General features: G+C 40.2%; 1 protein-coding gene, 1 long non-coding RNA gene and 1 pseudogene across 2 annotated transcripts; 1 reads left to right on the forward strand and 2 right to left on the reverse strand.

Annotated features, from left to right (window-relative positions):
- Nucleotides 1-579: 579 nt before the first annotated feature.
- On the forward strand, nucleotides 580-4,422 carry LOC113091794 (kelch repeat and BTB domain-containing protein 11-like). Its single transcript, XM_026257422.1, has 2 exons — nucleotides 580-1,116; nucleotides 1,648-4,422. Exon 2 carries the CDS (start codon nucleotides 1,939-1,941, stop codon nucleotides 4,066-4,068), a length of 2,130 nt encoding a protein of 709 aa, XP_026113207.1. The 5' UTR covers nucleotides 580-1,116; nucleotides 1,648-1,938; the 3' UTR covers nucleotides 4,069-4,422.
- A 2,412-nt stretch (nucleotides 4,423-6,834) lies between these two features.
- On the reverse strand, nucleotides 6,835-7,878 carry LOC113091796 (uncharacterized). Its single transcript, XR_003287439.1, has 3 exons — nucleotides 7,618-7,878; nucleotides 7,456-7,518; nucleotides 6,835-7,278 (listed from the first exon to the last, which is right to left on the reverse strand). It is a non-coding gene; the product is annotated as an uncharacterized LOC113091796 (long non-coding RNA).
- Nucleotides 7,879-10,804: 2,926 nt separating this feature from the next.
- On the reverse strand, nucleotides 10,805-16,330 carry LOC113091795 (polyadenylate-binding protein 4-like; annotated as a pseudogene).
- Nucleotides 16,331-18,053: the final 1,723 nt, after the last annotated feature.

Raw genomic sequence — 18,053 nt, forward strand, 5'->3', positions numbered from 1 at the left:
AGCTGATGTGTGTATTTAGAGGGCTAATAGTGACATCTCAGTCTGACCATGTGCTGTCAGGCTGACGGACCGTTTCAACTATGATTTGATGCTCTCTGAAATGGAGTGGTTACCCTAGGAACTCTCTTGAAGACCAATGTAGCCCATAATATCAAGAAGGAGAGTAATGGGCTTGCTTAATGTGCTCATAAAACTTCACCACATTCGTGAAGGCCAGATGAAGTCATGCTGTTCTTGACCATTTTTCCAGCTTGGCTTCTCTCTCTCTCTCTCTCTCTCTCTCTCTCTCTCTCTCTCTCTCTCTCCTTTGAGTAAAACCTGAAATTATTTTTTTTCTGACATTTGTGAGCTCTTTATAGAGTGGACATGTAAGTAGACGTCTTTTTCGTTTCATGTTGTATTTTGTCAACGTTATCAAATATAGTCAGTGTTCTTCACAGACTGAGCCGGTTTACTGTGCTTTATCACTACCACGTTTTATTAAAGAATAATAAAATGCTTCAGCACAGCATTTAGCTAGTGTTTTTATTCAATAAACATTCAAATGCTCTGCGCTTGGGAGTTCCCGTTGTCTATTGCGCAACATCCTTCATTTGGCGTCGCGTTGAGTGTGCAGGAGCGTCGCGTCGCGCGCTTACCGCGGATTTGATCAGGGTGAACACAAACGGGGGTGTGGTTTAGATCAATAACTACCTCAGCCTACAACACAATTAATAATACTGCAAATCATTTCGAGGACAGAGAGGCGGTGTCGGTCAGATCCGAGGCACAGGGTGGCTTTATGGAATCTATTTCGTTTCATTCTTTTCATTGAGATTATGACATTTTGTGGACGCCGATTTTCCTGCCGAGGCTTTCAGACGCATACAGTTGGTCGAGGATGAGGAGGGGAAAGAGAAGTTCTAGTTGAACTAACGTTACCGTTTTACTACAATGTGGGATGGACAGTACGTTCCTGTGAATGGTTAAGTGGTCTGAATTTGGGAAAACTCAGCCCTCGTAGACTAATGTGTGGATTCCCTGCAGCGCGGTGTATTTAGATCTAACGTTAGTCACTGACTTACATAAGAGCGCTTTGTGTGAGGAATTGCGCAAAGAAATCCCGCCGCTTAACGCGTAAGTAACGTTACCAAGTCTATTGAATAATTTAAAATATATTCAGTATTATTATTTCAAAGACCAACGTTACTTTATCTGTCTGAAAATGACTCATTTTTTCCTCGTCGTTATTAATATACAAGTCTGCCGTTTGCTGTACATTTGTTTTTAGATTTATTTTAATTAAAGGTGCTGTTTCGCGAGCTCTTATAGATTTAACCCATAATGCTCTGTCAGTAGCTTTGCAAGCAATGCGCATGCGCATTAGAGTGATTTAAATGGAGCATGTCAGTGTTTTGATCAGTGAGGGGTACAGCAACTCAGTATGTGATGTTCATGGTTTATTTTACTGTCACTGCTGAAGACAGATTATTTGCATTGTTGAAAAGAATACATGAAACGTTTTTGCCCATAAGAGCACCACTTGCTATTAGTCCACATTAGAAGATTTTAACATTAACTTTCTAATAATTTGGATTAGGCCTAGAATAAATGTGTAATATGAGTGTAATTATATGAATGAATAATTTTGTCGTCTTTTCTCGGAAGGTTTGGCCCCAGTGCTGTTAAAACTGATAACAAAGGATCTTCTCTTGATGTTTTTTTGTTCTTGTTGTTTACCTGGATGAAATGTCCACTGATGGAACAAACAGCAAACCTGTCCAGCTAGGACACACCAGTGTGGTCTCTGCAAGATCATTACCCCAATAATTAGAATCTGCCAATCATTCCTGAGGCTCACCGGGATTAACTTAGGTCTACTGCTGGGAAAGGAAAATTTTCTGAGTTGCTCTGAGAGCACTAAATGAGTGACGTAAGGTGTACCACAACTACAGAGAGATGAACAACACTCTGCAAGACAGAAACATGTTCACAGTACAAGCAGACGTTATATTTCATGCGGCAAACCCTGACTCTCCAGAATCACCTATACCAGGTGAAGGGAACAATAACAATGTCCCGGCTTTGGGGAAAACAGGCCTCCCGAGCATGGAAATACTGCAGGGTCTCCCGGGTACATGGGATACGTCAGAAGATTTAACTGACAACAGGAGTTTGGGAAACAACGGCGCTGTAAAAGGTGCAGAATACGCACAAGACGCCGTCTCTAGTGACAGTGGATTTCAAGAGCACATACAGCCTCTGGACTCGTCTAGAGCACCAAATCTGGACCTTAGTTTGAGAAATATGAGTGAAGCTTCAAGTCAAGGAAATATTAGAGAAGAAACAAATGGCACGAAGGTAGCTTCCAGTTTGGCACCCTCTGTGTGCTTCAGAGCAGAGAACAAAAAGGAAATTGACAAATTGTCCAATGTCCCAAAAGATGGTGAGGTGGTTCGGAGTCAGTTTGACATTAAAAATGTCTCCTCCACATCAGAGGACAGAAATAATTCCTATTCAAGCTCCCAAGAAACAAGGTCACTTGAAAAAACGCTAGGATGCTTTCTAAGTTCCTCTGAAGGAGCAGATCAGACCCGCAACAGAACATCGTTTGGACAGACAAGGCTGGAATCGAGCCAAGGGGTAAAGCCAACTGGATCTGCAGTAAGAGAAGCTCTATCTGCAAAGGAAGAGCCGAATTTAGTCATAGAGGTGGGCGGACAGCAAATACAAGCACACAAATCAGTATTAGCTGAGAAAAGTGATTATTTTAAGGCTAGGCTCTCTCGAGACATCCTGAAGGTAAAAGGAATGAGCTACAAGACCTTATTGGTGCTTTTAGATTATGTTTACTCCTCCCAGATGAACGTAAGCAAAGACAATATTGTGGAAGTCATCACAGGAGCAAAGATCCTGCAGATGCCCTGTGCGGTACAAGCCGCCATCGACACCATATCCACACAGATCACGCCGGAGAACTGCTATGAAATCCTAACGATCGCCAAAAAGCAGCGCTTAAATGAACTGAAAGAAACCGCCTATCGATTCATGAGTGACAACTTTCTTCAGGTTCTGAGAGATCCGGCGGTCTACGGGCGCCTCACGGGCTCAGAGAGAGACCTCATACTGCGCAAACGGATGGAGAGCCGCCAGTGTCTGATGGTGGCGGAAATCAACGACGTGTTTGAGCGTGTAGGAAGCAGACCGCCCAGCAGAAACAGCAGCCGTCCCCAGAGTCCTCTCTCCATCACCTCTTTTGAGGACAATCACTTGATCTACTATTACAATAAGAGCAGCAAGGACTGGCACACGCTGACCGTCATGCCAGAAGACATCAACACCAGAGGCTGCGGCATCTGTACCATGTACAACTACTTGTTTGTGGCCGGCGGGATCAGGGGAACTGGGGAGAAAAGCAAAGTCTCGGACAAAGTGTTCTGCTACAATCCCATCACAGACCGCTGGAGCGAAGTCCGACCCATGAAGCAAGCGCGATCGCAACTCAAACTCGTCTCCATGGACGGGAACCTGTACGCCATTGGTGGTGAATGTCTGTTCACGGTGGAGAAGTACGACCCTCGAATGGACCGCTGGACGGCAGTGGCTCCTCTACCCAAAGGAGCATTTGCGGTAGCTCACGAAGCCACTACGTGTAACGGCGAGCTGTATGTCTCGGGAGGGTCTCTGTTCTATAGGTTGCTCAAATATGACCCCAAAAGAGACGAATGGCAAGAGTGTCCATACAACAACAGCAGGAAAAAGTCCACAGACATGGTGGCTCTCAAGAGCTTCATCTACCGGTTTGATGTAAACCGTGAACAGGGCATCAGTGTCTTTAAATACAACACCATCGTGAAGATGTGGCATGACTGCGCCTCCCAGCAGCAGCAGGGCAGCACACTGCCGTTTCGATGCGCTGTCATCGATAATTGCATCTACTGTGTGAATAAATCTCAGACGCTTCAGTTCACTGTAGAGGAGGATGGAGGTCGATTCAAAGACGAGTCTCTGAAAGCACCTGTGGAGGCCAAAGGGATCTTATTCCCCTTCGTTCTCAGCTTGCCTGAGAGAGGTGGAAGAATTGCATGAGTAGGATATTTCATCCCTCGGATGACCCTTCAGAGTCGCTCCAGACCTGGAGAAAGAGAATGCCTGGTCAATATTTATAGATTAAACATTATCTCCTGAGAAGTTCAAGAAGCTAGCACGTAGTGCTTGAAACTGGAATGTGTTCCTTTGCATGGTAAGAAGAACATGTAAAACAAATATATGTTTAGCGCCTTAAAATCACAGCTCCACTATTCAACTTTAGGTGAAGAAAGTCATACAGCTCATATAGTCTCTTCCTTCATTTGTTTTGTGCACTTTGTATCGGATAGTAATTTAGGTTAAACTTTGTGGCTGGAAATTTGCTAAAAAAAAAAAAAAAACGACTAATGACCCGACTAACACAATTAAAGTTTTGTTTCTGAACACAAACTTTGACCAACTCAAACAAACTGCAAAAGGGGTAAACACATTGATCCCACTAACTCACCAAACCTCTGTCGTGCAGTGTGAATTAGCCTTAACAGGGCAATTAAGAGCACAAATGAACAATTGAAGCACATAATGTAATAATGTGACCTGTTTCCTAGCAACAGATTCTATGCAAATAGATTTTGAAGTACAAATGATTAAAAAAAATAATAATAACAATTACCACGTACAAATGCCTGCAAAAAATAGCTCTCGGTTCTAGAGCTTTGTTACAGCAGGGGTCAATAAATGCTCAGAAGCAGCTGAAGGAGAAGCAATAACCTTTGCTAATATTAAAGTAACATTAGGGAAACATTAAGAGCACAAAGCACTTGACCTCTGGAACTGCTGCTACTCAGATATTACTGGATCACACAGGTGTTAAGTTCAATCCAGTGCATTTCTATGACAGCACACTCAGCGGCTCATTAGCTCTGAGACCCTTTCGGGGGATATTGGAGTACTTTCACTGGGGAAAGTCCAGAAGGCAAAAAAATGTCTGTTCCTTATTTCTGAATCATTGCCAGAGATAAAAGTTGATACTTTGCAAGCAGACAACAATTCATTTAAATTGCATTCTCATGAGCAATACATTATTTGTCTGCAAAACGTATCATTCATCAATTTTTTAGGATTTAAGATCATACTGTTTTGTCTCTTATTAATGAAGACTGTAATTCCAGTACATTACAATAGCATTTATCCGTAATAAACACTTCAGATTCTCAGACATCTGTGATCTTCAACAGAAAGGGAGAAAATATTGTCTTGGTGTCGTCTTCTTTTCTAAAAAACCAAAACAAAAAACAGACAAGATCACGCAACACAAAACATTTATGTAGTGTCCATGGCATGTATTGAGGCATTATATGTCATTTATAACTTGGATGTTGCATTCTGTGTAGACACCCTGTGATATTTAGTGTCCAGAAATATTTTACTGAGATCTTGTTCACGCTTCAGTATTCTCCTAGACAGTTCTGAATTGATGGAGGATGTGAGAGGATTAATAGTTTGAGGATGTGGATTTTCTAAATGTTTCTTCATTGTAATTCTGTTGAGATAAACCCAAGGGAATTTAAATATGAATGTTGGTATGATTATGAACTTGAATGTGAATGTTTTCTAATCTTTTTGAATTAACCCCATGTGCTTTAATCACTTTTAATGAAGCTTGACAAACAACACAATTCCAGTACACATCATTCGAAAATTAATTGACTGACTAATTAAACTGATTGACTGAATTAATCATGAATCCCTTACAATTTTGCAGTGGTTTAATTTGTATTTAAATGGTAGCTACTTTTTTCTGAGTGTTTTTTTATGTTTTAAAGTAGTCTGATAATTGTAAAACTCTTCAAGCATTCAGATAAAAGTGTCTGTGACATGGTCGTATGGGGTGTGTGATTGGGGCAATGTTTGCTGGGTTGCTGATGTGAATAAACCTATTATGCTTTTAAAACAAATAGCTTAATGGCGTTTTCAGTGGCTCTACAAACTAATGATTCTCAGTTTACAATCAAATTTATTTTGGTCATAGTTCAGTATTTTAGCTGTGTTACAGTTTGTTTTATTTTTTTCACCAGCGATCTGAAGAAGCAGAACATGTAAAATCAATCTTTGTGGAGACCATTTAGTGACCTGAGGTTAAGTGTCTGACTCAAGGGTACCATGCACACTGGGGGGGGGGGGGGGGGGGGGGGGGGGGGGGGGGGGGGGGGGGGGGGGGGGGGGGGGGGGGGGGGGGGGTAATTCCTAATCGGGATTGAACCATCATGCTATCAGTAATCGGAATTAAATGTTCTTTGTAGAGATATCTGATTTCATTCAATGAACGCTGCCCTTTTGGGGGAATATCTGTTCTGTAGGGTGTGACAAGACTGCAGAGGTTTTCCTGCAGCACTACTGCCATCTAGAGGATGGAGTCAGTAACACATTATACATTTCCTAAACTACTAATTACAGAGGTTCACACTTGAAATGTGTGTGTGTGTCTAGAAGACTCGAAAATTAATAAATGTTATAGTAATATTGTTCACTTGAAATGACAACTTGTATATAGGTCACTAATTAACAATAAAATGTTTGTAAATATAAAAATAAATATTTTAAAGTACTACAAAAAACAACAACAGTATGTTGAATTCACACAAACTCTCCACAGTCGGAAATGATGACTTTCTGTTAGGTTTTGCCATAGACACAAAGCCATTAGAAAACAGGACAAAAAAGCCAAAGGGAATATTTTATTCAGAAAGAATGTATCAAATTCATCAAAAATAACAGCGCAGATTTTTTTTAATGCATCAAAAAAGATTCTCATTTCAAAAAAAATTCTTTTTGACTTTTTTATTTTTCAAAGAATCTTTAAAACATCAATAACTGTTGTAAACTTTGATAAAAATAAATGTTTCTTGAACAGCAAATAAGCATACTGGAAACATTTCTGAAAGACGGTGTGACGCTGAAGACTGGAGTAATGGCTGCTTGAAAACTCAGCTTTGTTAAAATAGACAACAGTTAAATTGTAAAAGATATTTTACAACATTACTATTGAATAAATGCAGCCTTAGTGAGCATAAGAGACTTTTTCAAAATAACCTTTTGAACAATAGTGTGAAACGGTCCTGATCTCCCTCAGTCAGCAGCTCACCTCCATGCCCTCTATGAGCTCTCCGAATACCACATGTTTGACATCCAGCCAGTCTGTATTATCAACAGTGATGAAGAACTGCCAGTCATTAGCATTGGGTCTAGAGTTTGCCATCGACAGCAGACCTATGAGCGCATGAGAGAGACCAGACTTCAACAACAACAAAAACAAGCAGAACAGCAACGAAAAACACATATGTTAGACATGCAAGTAATGGGTTAACACAGCATCATCAGTGCAAGCAATAGAAAAACAATCAAGAGATTTATCATGCACCCTACTGAAACCAAAAAGCCCCTCACCTGGTCGGGCTCATGTTTGGCCATGTTCACTCGGATGGTTCTGCCAAACAGCTCCGACTCATTCTGCAGAACACAAAACCCAACAGACATTAACCTAGACTCCTGCAGCGCACAATCCTGTTTTTTTATGAGACCACAGAAGTCAGTGGTTCAATAACTCACCATGTTATCAATGACAGTTTGTCACCTGTCTCACAATCTTTCCCGTCCACTTCTTCCGCCAGACCACATGAGAACACAAGACCGTATATTTGACTTATAATAATACTTAATATTCAACACACTCATATTTAATTTTCTGCTGCTTTCCCGGCTACAGATGATAATCGGAACCGCATCACTAACATGCATGTGATTGTGGAATGAAATTATAGCGCTGTGAGAGCGAAGCGATTTTGATTGTAATTTATAATTTGGATGTTTTTTTACCAACATAAAGAACCGTAGACAGTAAAAGAAAGAACACGCCCCATCGCCGCCATCTTGCTTGTAACCTTCGTCACTTCTAAATGGTGTGTCGCCCTCTAGTGATGCGGAGTACAAATAACATCACATAAATACACAACTGTCCGTTGTTCAGATATGGTTTCACAGTTGTACTTAGGGTGACCACTTCTTTTACTGTCTATGGTGACCACCCGTCCCGCGTAGCGCGTGCGCGCACAGCGTTTAAAGCCAAATTCATGCGTCCCACAAATTGAGACTGTGTCACGCATAATCAATGCTTGCTCAAAAAAAGTAGGTCGAACCCCAGGCAGCCAAACGAACATTACTTGACAGTTCAGCACGCTACTGTTGCCACACCCACCCCTCAGTTGAACTGCTGACTAGGTTGTTGTCAACTTTTTCGTTGTTGTCATGACAGCGCAGGCACGTGCATACCAGACACACTGGGAAGGAACTTTTAGATGCACGCTTTCCAATTCGAAAAATGGAGAAAGTGAGGCAGCGCCACGCCACCATCAATTAAAAAAGAGAAGGTGTCTCCTGTACTGTTTTTTTTTTCATGCGCCTGCCTGAAACATGCAAGTTCACCATCCTTTCTCCCCCTTCTCGTTCCGTGAACCTCTGGAGTTGTGAGTTTAGACTTTTTTTTTTAAACTGTTCCTGTGGTGTGTGAGCAACTACAATTCCTTTTAATCCTATAATTTTATATTATAATTTATTTAAAGTGAATAAATTGCAATGAAAAATAAACAAAATAGCTAAAGTAAATCGTAAGGGAAGTGTATCTGTCAATTCTGTCATGAGCATGCATCAGCAATTCCACATGTTTAGGGGAATAGGGCATTATTAATATACCATGTAAGGTGGTATGTGCCAGAAATGGGTAAACCACTATCAGTGAGTCTGCCCATGGGGTGGGGGCACCACCGCGCAAGGCAGTGTCCCACATTGTCCCTCAGAAACATACCCCTTGTCCCCCCTTGGGCTTATTAGCAGGTGGTCACCCTAGTTGTGAAAAGTTAACTTTGTTTCATTTATAGTTGCTGTTTTAAACCACCAAATAGATTTTTTTAAATGTAACAATAAGTTAAAATGTATATTTTTCTATGTGATATTACTTATATGATTATCTTTACATGTAGTGTGTTCATGATTTACAGTATGTGATAATAATAACCTATTAAATATGATAGCTGTATGTGTACAGGTGAATCTCAAATTAAAATGTTGTGAAAAAGGTCATTTATTTCTATTATTTATGTATTAAATAAATTCAATGAACACAGACTGAAGTTTAAATCTTTGGTTCTTTTAACTGTGATGATTTCGGCTCACATTTAACAAAAGACCACCAAATTACTATCCCAACAAATTACAATACTTTATAAGACCAATAGACTTTTTTTTTTTTTTGTGAATTGTTGGCCTTCTGTTGAGTATGTTAATTTACTGTACATGTACTCAGTACTTGGTAGGGGCTCCTTTTGCTTTAATTACTGCCACAATTCAGCGTGGCATGGAGGTGATCAGTTTGTGGCACTGCTGAGGTGGTATGGAAGCCCAGGTTTCTTTGACAGTGGCCTTCAGCTCATCTGCATGTTTTGGTCTCTTGTTTCTCATTTTCCTCTTGACAATACACCATAGATTCTCTACAGGGTTCAGGTCTGGTGAGTCTGCTGGCCAGTCAAGCACACCAACACCATGGTCCTTTAACCAACTTTTGGTGATTTGGCAGTGTGGGAAGGTGCCAAATCCTGCTGGAAAATGAAATCAGGATCTTCAAAAAGCTGGTCAGCAAAAGGAAGCATGAAGTGCTCCAAAATTTCTTGGTAAACAGGTGCAGTGATTATGTTTTTCAGAAAACACAACGTACCAACACAGGCAGATGACATTGCAACTCAAATCATCACAGACTGTGGAATCTTAACACTGGACTTCAAGCAACTTGGGCTATGAGCTTCTCCATCCTTCCTCCAGACTCTTGGATCTTGGTTTCCAAATGAAATACAAAACTTTGGATCATTGGGCAACAGTCCAGTTCTTCTTCTCCGTAGCCCAGGTAAGAGATGCCTCTGATGTTGTCTGTGGTTCAGCAAATTCATTGACAAATCTGTGTGTGGTGGCTCTTGATGCTTTTACCCCAGCCTCAGTACATTCCTTGTGAAGTTCACTCACAATCCTCATAAGGCTGTGGTTCTCTTAGTTGGTTGTGCATCTTTTTTTACCACACTTTTTCCTTCCACTCAACTTTCTGTTAACATGCTTGGATACAGCACTCTGTGAACAGCCAGATTCTTTGGCAATGAATGTTTGTGGCTAACCCTCCTTGTGAAGGGCGTCAATGATTGTCACTGGACAACTGTCAGATCAGCAGTCTTCCCCATGATTGTGTAGCCTAGTGAACCAAACTCAGAGACCATTTTGAAGGCTCAGGGAACCTTTGCAGGTGTTTTGATTGGATCAGCTGATTGGCATGTTCATATTCTAAATTGTAAAATGGTGGGTTTTTGTTAAATGTAAGCCAAAGTCATCACAGTTTAAAAAACCAAAGACTTAAACTAATTCAATCTGTGTGTACTGAATTGATAAAATACACGAGTTTCCCAATTACTGAAATAAATGAACTTTTCCACTACATTCAAATTTATTGAGATGCACCTGTATGTACCTTTATGGTGCTTTGATACAGAGATCATCTTTCATAGGATACAAACTGGAATTAAATTGTTTTGGTCATAAGATTAGTCCAAGTTCAATGTGAAATTGGATCTTATTAACACTTCTGTTATTATTGGGTCTTAGAGCAGAAAATGTTACCTATAAATGTACTGCAAGTCACTTTGGATAAAAAGTGTCTGTAAAATGGCCTTTGTCTTTGCTATAAGAAGAAGAAGACAATATATTTCATTTTAAATAGTCATCCCTTTATTTAGAGTGCCACACCACTCGGGTTATTGTCATGGGACAAGTGAGGGCCAATCAAGGCAGCAAACACACAGCTCACTGAAGAACCAAGTTTTCCAGTTCCTCATAGAAAAAGTCAGTCCTGGCCACAATACAGAGGCTCTTCCCTCACAGAACTGCCTCTTTTTAAAATGTACTTTAGATGAAAAATCATTACAGAGTTAAAAATGTAAGCTCTGCAACAAAAATGTGTTCTTTGTGTTCAAGTATCATTTTGTATTTTTCTTTTTTTTCTTGTTTTCTTTTTTTGTGTTCTTATTGGTTGCCACCAGACGAAACCAGACAGTGGTGATCTCTCTTCAGCCTTTCAGCTTCACCTTGCAGAAAACAATAAATAAAAATAAATAAAAATTACATAATCATTTAAAACAGTGAGGTAAACAGCCTAACAACAAGCATGGAAATTATAATACTACAGATAATAAGAAAAGTTACTGGTCATGATGTTGCGGCTACAGTCGCAGCGGTGACTCCCACTTTCTGTGTGGCATCTTTCTTGGCCTGATGAGCCTGAAGCACTGCGACAGCCTCCTCCACCTGACAACAGAGATAAATCAGCAGTCCTACAATGCCCAAACCATCTTCACCACAGAGATTCATGGCTCTAATAAGATGATAAAATGCCATTGTCGTTTATAAATGACATTTCAGGAACAGTCCCTGCTGGGCAATGCATAAATCTTAATAAATAAACACAATATTAAGTCCCTGGTTCAGTCAATAAGCTTTGCATTTTTAAAAGCTTGTGATGTTTTCCCATTATTGCATCTAACAGCAGAGCTAGTAACTGTTACTGGAGACTTTTATCATAGTTAACGACTGTCACCTTGGAGCGCAGAGACTCATGGGACTCCAGCATGTGCAGCAGCTCAGAGTTGTCTATCTCTAGCAGCATTCCTGTGATCTTCCCGGCTAGACTGGGGTGCATTGCCTGGATGAGAGGAAACAGCCGCTCACCTGAGGGAAAACAGAACGGGCACGTGTAAGACAGTCAAGAGATAGCTACAGGGAAGAATAAAATAAGAAAATAATTAAAGGGATAGTCCACCACAATTTTCTGAAAACTTCTGTCATCATTTACTCAACCTCAGGTTGTTCCAAGCCTGCAAGACTCTTTCTATTGTGAAGCTTACAAAAAGAAGATCATTCGAAGAATGTTGGTAACTAAACAGTTGCCGGTTGCAGTTGACTCCCATAGTATTTTTACAGGGACTTGTAAATTTTTGTTTACCAACATTCTTCAAATTAACTTCTTTTTGGTTCAGCAGAAGAAAGAAACTCGTACAGGTTTTTAACAACCTTAGGGTGAGCAAACAACAGAATTTTTGGGTAAACTATCACATAAAACTATAATGCCCAAAACCGTCCTCGGGGTGTAAGAATATGTTTAGTAAGGCTGAATGTGCTTACAGCCTCCTCATCTCACCAAGCATCTGTTTCTGTTCCTGAGGAGGAGCGGCAGCTAACATGGAGGCAGTGAGAGGCTCCTGACCCTGCACATGAACAGCTGGCTGAGCCTGCAGAACACCGGAAACCACAAAATGAGAATTTGAACGGGTTTTTTAAATCTATATCTTAATTCTAGCAGTGCACAATATTAACATTCTGTTCTGAAAAGTCAATTATTTTAACGTTTACTGATTACTTGCCAATATTAAATAAAAAAAACCTTTAAGTCATCATTAGATGATGGAAAAGGTCATGTAAATGAATGAGTATGCACATTTAAATATTCAATTATGACTGATACATATCCAATTTCAGCCAACACTATTAAAGAAAACAAAACAAATATGGTACCTATGTATTGTGCAACTCTACTCAATTCATTTACTTTGATCCTTAACAAATCTTTAAACCTTTACCATATGACTGTTCTTGAAATGGCAATGTTTTATGACAACAAAGTATACCAACTATACCTTTGTAATCAAATATGTATCAGTGAATTAAATGTACAATCCATAATATCAGAAACGGAACAAATGCACAGCTAGAATTATTTATTCAATGGTGCAGTTTTTATTTACGTGCGGTGTATGTCTCTATATTACCTGTTGCAGAGTAATGGGCTGCACGACCTGAGGCTGAGTGTGTCGTATGGTGGTGGCGTACTTGTATGGGGGCATGGCACGTGGAGTCGTCACCCCCATGCCCGGGCGGGGACCCATTGGTCCTAATTGTGGAAAGAAGAAAATAAAATTAAAGCTATGGTGAGGTACAGAATGATCGCCAAACTCACTTGTTGTAATCAATAAATGTGGGGAAAAACTAAAACCTGCATGATAATCTTTCTGACATCTTTTATCAAATATACTAATCTTTAAAATTTAACTTGAAATGATTTGCAGGTGTCTGGGTCTGGAAAACAGGTCAGTGTGTGTCATAACAAGGCACTGCATCATCAGTGGGTGGGTTTTCTCACCCACTCTCTGTGCACCTGTGGGGATCCCGCGTGGGCCCTGGGTGGAAGCACTGGGGGCCATGTGGCGTATGTTGGCACGGGGCCCTGGCTGGCGCAAGGAGTTGGGCATGCCCTGGAAACCACCCTGACCTCTGCCACCCTGCTGCCAGCGAGGGTTCGGACGCATCTGAGTGAGCTGGTTTGGTGCATAGTATGTCGTTCTGTTCTGGGCCTGTGATGCATTAGAAAGAAACAAAAGACATAATCGGAGAGTTTATTAATAATTTAATGGAACATTTTACTACTTCAAACCAGACTGTCAATGTTGTCTAAGACTTCTGGATCTCACCCACCTGTGGCACAGCGGGCATAAAGTAACCACCGGCAGGCTGGAACTGGTTGATGATAGCGTTGGCAGGCATGGCCCTCATGCCAGCGATACGCTGCATGTATTGATTGGTCAGATGAGCTTTGCGTTCTTCTTTGCGTTGGGCCAGGGCTACATACAGTGGCTTGGAGCCCACAATACGGCCGTTCATCTCTGTCACGGCCTTTGTGGCCTCCTCGGGTGAGGAGAAACACACAAAGCCAAAACCTTTGGACCTGCCATCCTCCAGCATCACCTACAGTAAGATATACATTACATTAAATCTCACTTCTTTCTTCCATCAGGTTAAACAGAAAAATAAATCTTGCAAAAGCATAATACTGTTTCACTGGGTCAAATATAGCCTATTTGTATCTTCAAATTGATTTCAACTGTACTGTCTACTAAAAACAAACACATGTGACAATATTTGTACAAATGTAAATATGTAAAGAATATTTCTTGTTGTGTTTAAATATCATAAAAGACATATTTATGAATGTGCCACTGAGGATAATGTTATCATAAACAGCGAAAAATACTTTAAGATTAACAAAATTCTTCCTTGAGGTGACCTACGCGTGTACCCTCCTCTCTTGTGGTCTCCATCAAAAGGAATTCGGTTGCTCACTTTCATTTGGAAAGGGCCTTCAAAAACCATCCCCTTCCCACTGTGCCCTTCAATTTGCCCAAAGTGTTCAAACAGAAACAGACTGTAAACAGTCGCCCTTTGACCCACCTTGGCACTGGTAATGGAGCCGAAAGGAGAGAACTCTTTACGAAGTTTCTCATCATCAATGGTGTCATCAAGATTCTTGATATACAAGTTCACACCCTGTCAACACAAATATACACACAAATTGATGATTATTATTATTATTTAAATAAAAACACAACCACACATACACAAAGACACAAAACAGAATTCATTACCTGATATCTGCTGATTCTTTCCTGTTTGAGCTGTTCAAACTTCCTCTTGAGTTCTGCTTGTCTCTCCATCTTTTTCTGTGCTCGGCCAACAAACACCGTCTTACCATTAAGCTCCATACCATTCATCTCTTCCACAGCCTGAAACAGAAATATTATTACAATAAATCACCTGTCTGTTCATTTGTTTATCTGTCAGTCCATCCATCTATCTAGCCCATGAAAGTTCAATGACAATGGCAGCGCATCACTGCTGTCATTTCCATGCTTATTTTTAAACATGTTTGACCGTCAGCATCTTAGCTGATTTGCATTATGAGCAAATCATAAAACCTGTATAATAATTGTACCTTGTTAGCATCCTCATGCTTCTCGTAGCTCACAAACCCAAATCCACGAGATTTCCCTGTGGGGTCAGTCATGACCTTCACACTCAGTGTTTTACCTGCAGTAAGAAACAAAATCTTCAGATAAAAAGACTACAAGGCTACCACCACCACATCCGTTTATACTCTCAAACTCACCATATTTATCAAAGAGCTCCTTCAGTCTCGGATCATCCATGTCCTCGCCGAAGTTCTTGATGTAAACGTTGGTGAATTCTTTGGCTTTGGCACCCATCTCTGCTTCTCTCTCCTTCCTGGACTTGAAACGCCCCACAAACCTACAAAAAACATAGGAGACAGAAACGTGACTGATGCAGAAATGCAATACCGACAGCTGCAGACCAACCACAGACACAAAACAGCTGCAGCAGGGACTTACAAGCTCTGAAATGCTAGAAGACTAGTAGAATACATTTTACAAAAAAAGTCAGAATGCTCCAAATCAATGCTAAACCCCAGTAACGTTAATTTTACAGACAAAAAAAAGAGACATTTTTCTTTTACCTTCCACAAAATTACGAAAGATATACAGGTTTGAAAAACATGAGGGTGAGTATATAAATCTGATCCTTTGAAACTGATTGCTCAACAAAGTTTCTATTAAAGTTCTTCTCCGTTACATTAGTGACTGACAACTGCACACTGTCTTTGTCAATCAAACGAATCAATGGACCTCCTTCCTGTCACATGACCCTGCTTGGACACTCACAACCTTGCGGTCGTTCAGCAACATGCCATTCATCTTCTCAATTGGCGCGATCGGCTGCGTCCTAGAGTTTCAAAATGCACAAAGGCGTAACCCTTAGATCCGTTCTCGTCACACACCACCTGTTGAGACGGCATCAAGAATCAAATTACAGAGTGTTTGTCTTATATAGCTGAACTACCACAGCGTCTGTGATGTGTCAAATAGTTGTTTAATAAACTCTAATCCATGATTTATTGCTTGAATATACAAACTATTAAGGAAAAAAATATAGAAACACATTCCCCAAAAAATATAGAAATATAGAAACACATTCCTCCATGACTATATCATGAGCAAAAAATAACAAATTAATTAAATTAAATTAAGTTAAATTAAATTAAATTAACAGATAATTTCAGCTTTCAAAGATATACAAGTCACTTCCTACTTCTCACCTTACAGGACAGGATGTTCCCAAAAGCAGAGAAGGTGTCGTATAGGGCCTTGTTGTCAATGGATTTGTCCAGATTTTTGATGAAGACATTTCCAACTCCAGATTTCCTAAGTGACGGATCTCTTTGTGACCACATGATTCTGATCGGCTTTCCTTTGACCACATCGAAGTTCATTGTGTCCAAAGCTCTTTCCGCTGAAGCCACAAAAACACGAGACATAAGCCATCTCTGCTCTTCTACCTCAGCACATAAACTACTAACAATTAGGCCTACTAGCGGATGAAAACTTGCCATAAACAACACAAGATTCTGAATTATTCATTAATTACATATTTCAATCCGTAGTGTGTGTGTGTGTGTGTGTGTGTGTGTGTTTAGTAAGTATGTTCAGATACTCAAACATATTAACCACAGCAAACAAGCTCAAAACTTGTTAGCTGAGCTTGATCTTAGAAAGCCCCATGAAACTAATTTATTACATCTAAACATTAAATGTTAAGGTCATCTTCCCAAATATTTAAGATGAATAAATTTGTATATTTATAGGAATTTCCTTGTTTTAGCAAATAGACTCAAATAAACACTCACACACAAACATATGAGTTAGCATTAAAGCTGAATATATTTCATTACTAGTGTGAAAGGGCAGCAGAGCGAAGCAGAACTCCAGGCACATGTAATTAGATTTGATCCATACCAGGTCTCAAAAACATTTGTACAGACCTCAAAATAGCACTGACCCTATCAAATTTAACCATCTCTTTATAGTCTTAACATGCAGTGCTTTCTGTATATTTTTGCTATAACACAGAGATTGTGGATTAAATATATATTTATGTCTTGTAAAGTCTGAAGACTGAAACAGATGTATATCAGGTGAAGGGTTTTTCAGAAGCTTTATCAAATTACTTTCTAGTCAAATGATGGCATATGAGGGAACAGTCACCTATTGTAATATTATGATGGGTCTCGCTCTCTTTTAAACCTCATGGCCTCCCCCAGCCCAAACGCACACACACACTAAAAATGTCTGGTGAACAAAATGGAGCAGCCCTGTGTCTGCTGTCCTCAGCAGTTTGCAGTGTGATTGTATTGAACATGAAGCTCAGGGCTGGTGGGATCACTCAAAGAGAGACTGAGAGAGAGAGACCACTGCAAATACAACTTTACGCCAACACAGGACAGTACACACTTTTTACCTTTAACCTTTTTACCATCAATATAGGAGTTTCTGGTTTTCAAACAAAACTTTTATTTATATTTATTTTTTATATTTATATTTAGGATACACATGCACTGACAGTATAAAGCTGTCAAATTAATAGACAGAATCAATAGAAATCTGTCATCCCTGAATAAGAAGAAGCATGGCGTGGCTGACCTATGGTTTTGCCTGTCAGCTTGTTTCCTCAAAACACACCTTGAAGAAAAGACAGGCACAGTGCAGGCAGCCCTCACTGACTCTATATTTAGCAGTGTTGGGTCCTTTGAGCAATGTGCTGGCAGGCAGCAAGTGTTCAAGGCTCTGTGTCCATTGATGGGGCTGAGGCACTGGAATGTGTGTGGCTGAAGCTTACCAGTGCCGGCAACTGTTTACAAATGCAGCTGTTACATGCTGAAAACCAAACCATGTGCTTGAGGCCATTTGCTGAACATATGCATGCTGTAAACTACTATTGTACTGTCACGTTATGCAAAAAAACATGCATAAAACAATATAAAGTCTTAATACTCTTCCAGATTTACATCCCACAGTGGTAACCAACTGCTATTGTCTCTTATAAACATGTTGACTATCAGTCACCATTCTGAGTTACTAAATGGAGGTGAGCGAGTTCAACTCTGACCTTTTAACCTTTGTGCTTTGAAAGAGGAGAGCAAAATCGAACATGAGATGTTTACGAAGCATTCAGCATAGGAGACAGATATTTCAGATTCACCTCCCTGTAGAAGACTA

Source organism: Carassius auratus, unplaced genomic scaffold, assembly GCF_003368295.1.
Source record: "Carassius auratus strain Wakin unplaced genomic scaffold, ASM336829v1 scaf_tig00214298, whole genome shotgun sequence".
Taxonomy (NCBI): Eukaryota; Metazoa; Chordata; class Actinopteri; order Cypriniformes; family Cyprinidae; genus Carassius; species Carassius auratus.

Coding starts and splice junctions, on each gene's coding strand:
- LOC113091794 (XM_026257422.1), top strand. CDS start 1,939: ATGAACAACACTCTGCAAGACAGAAACATGTTCACAGTACAAGCAGAC.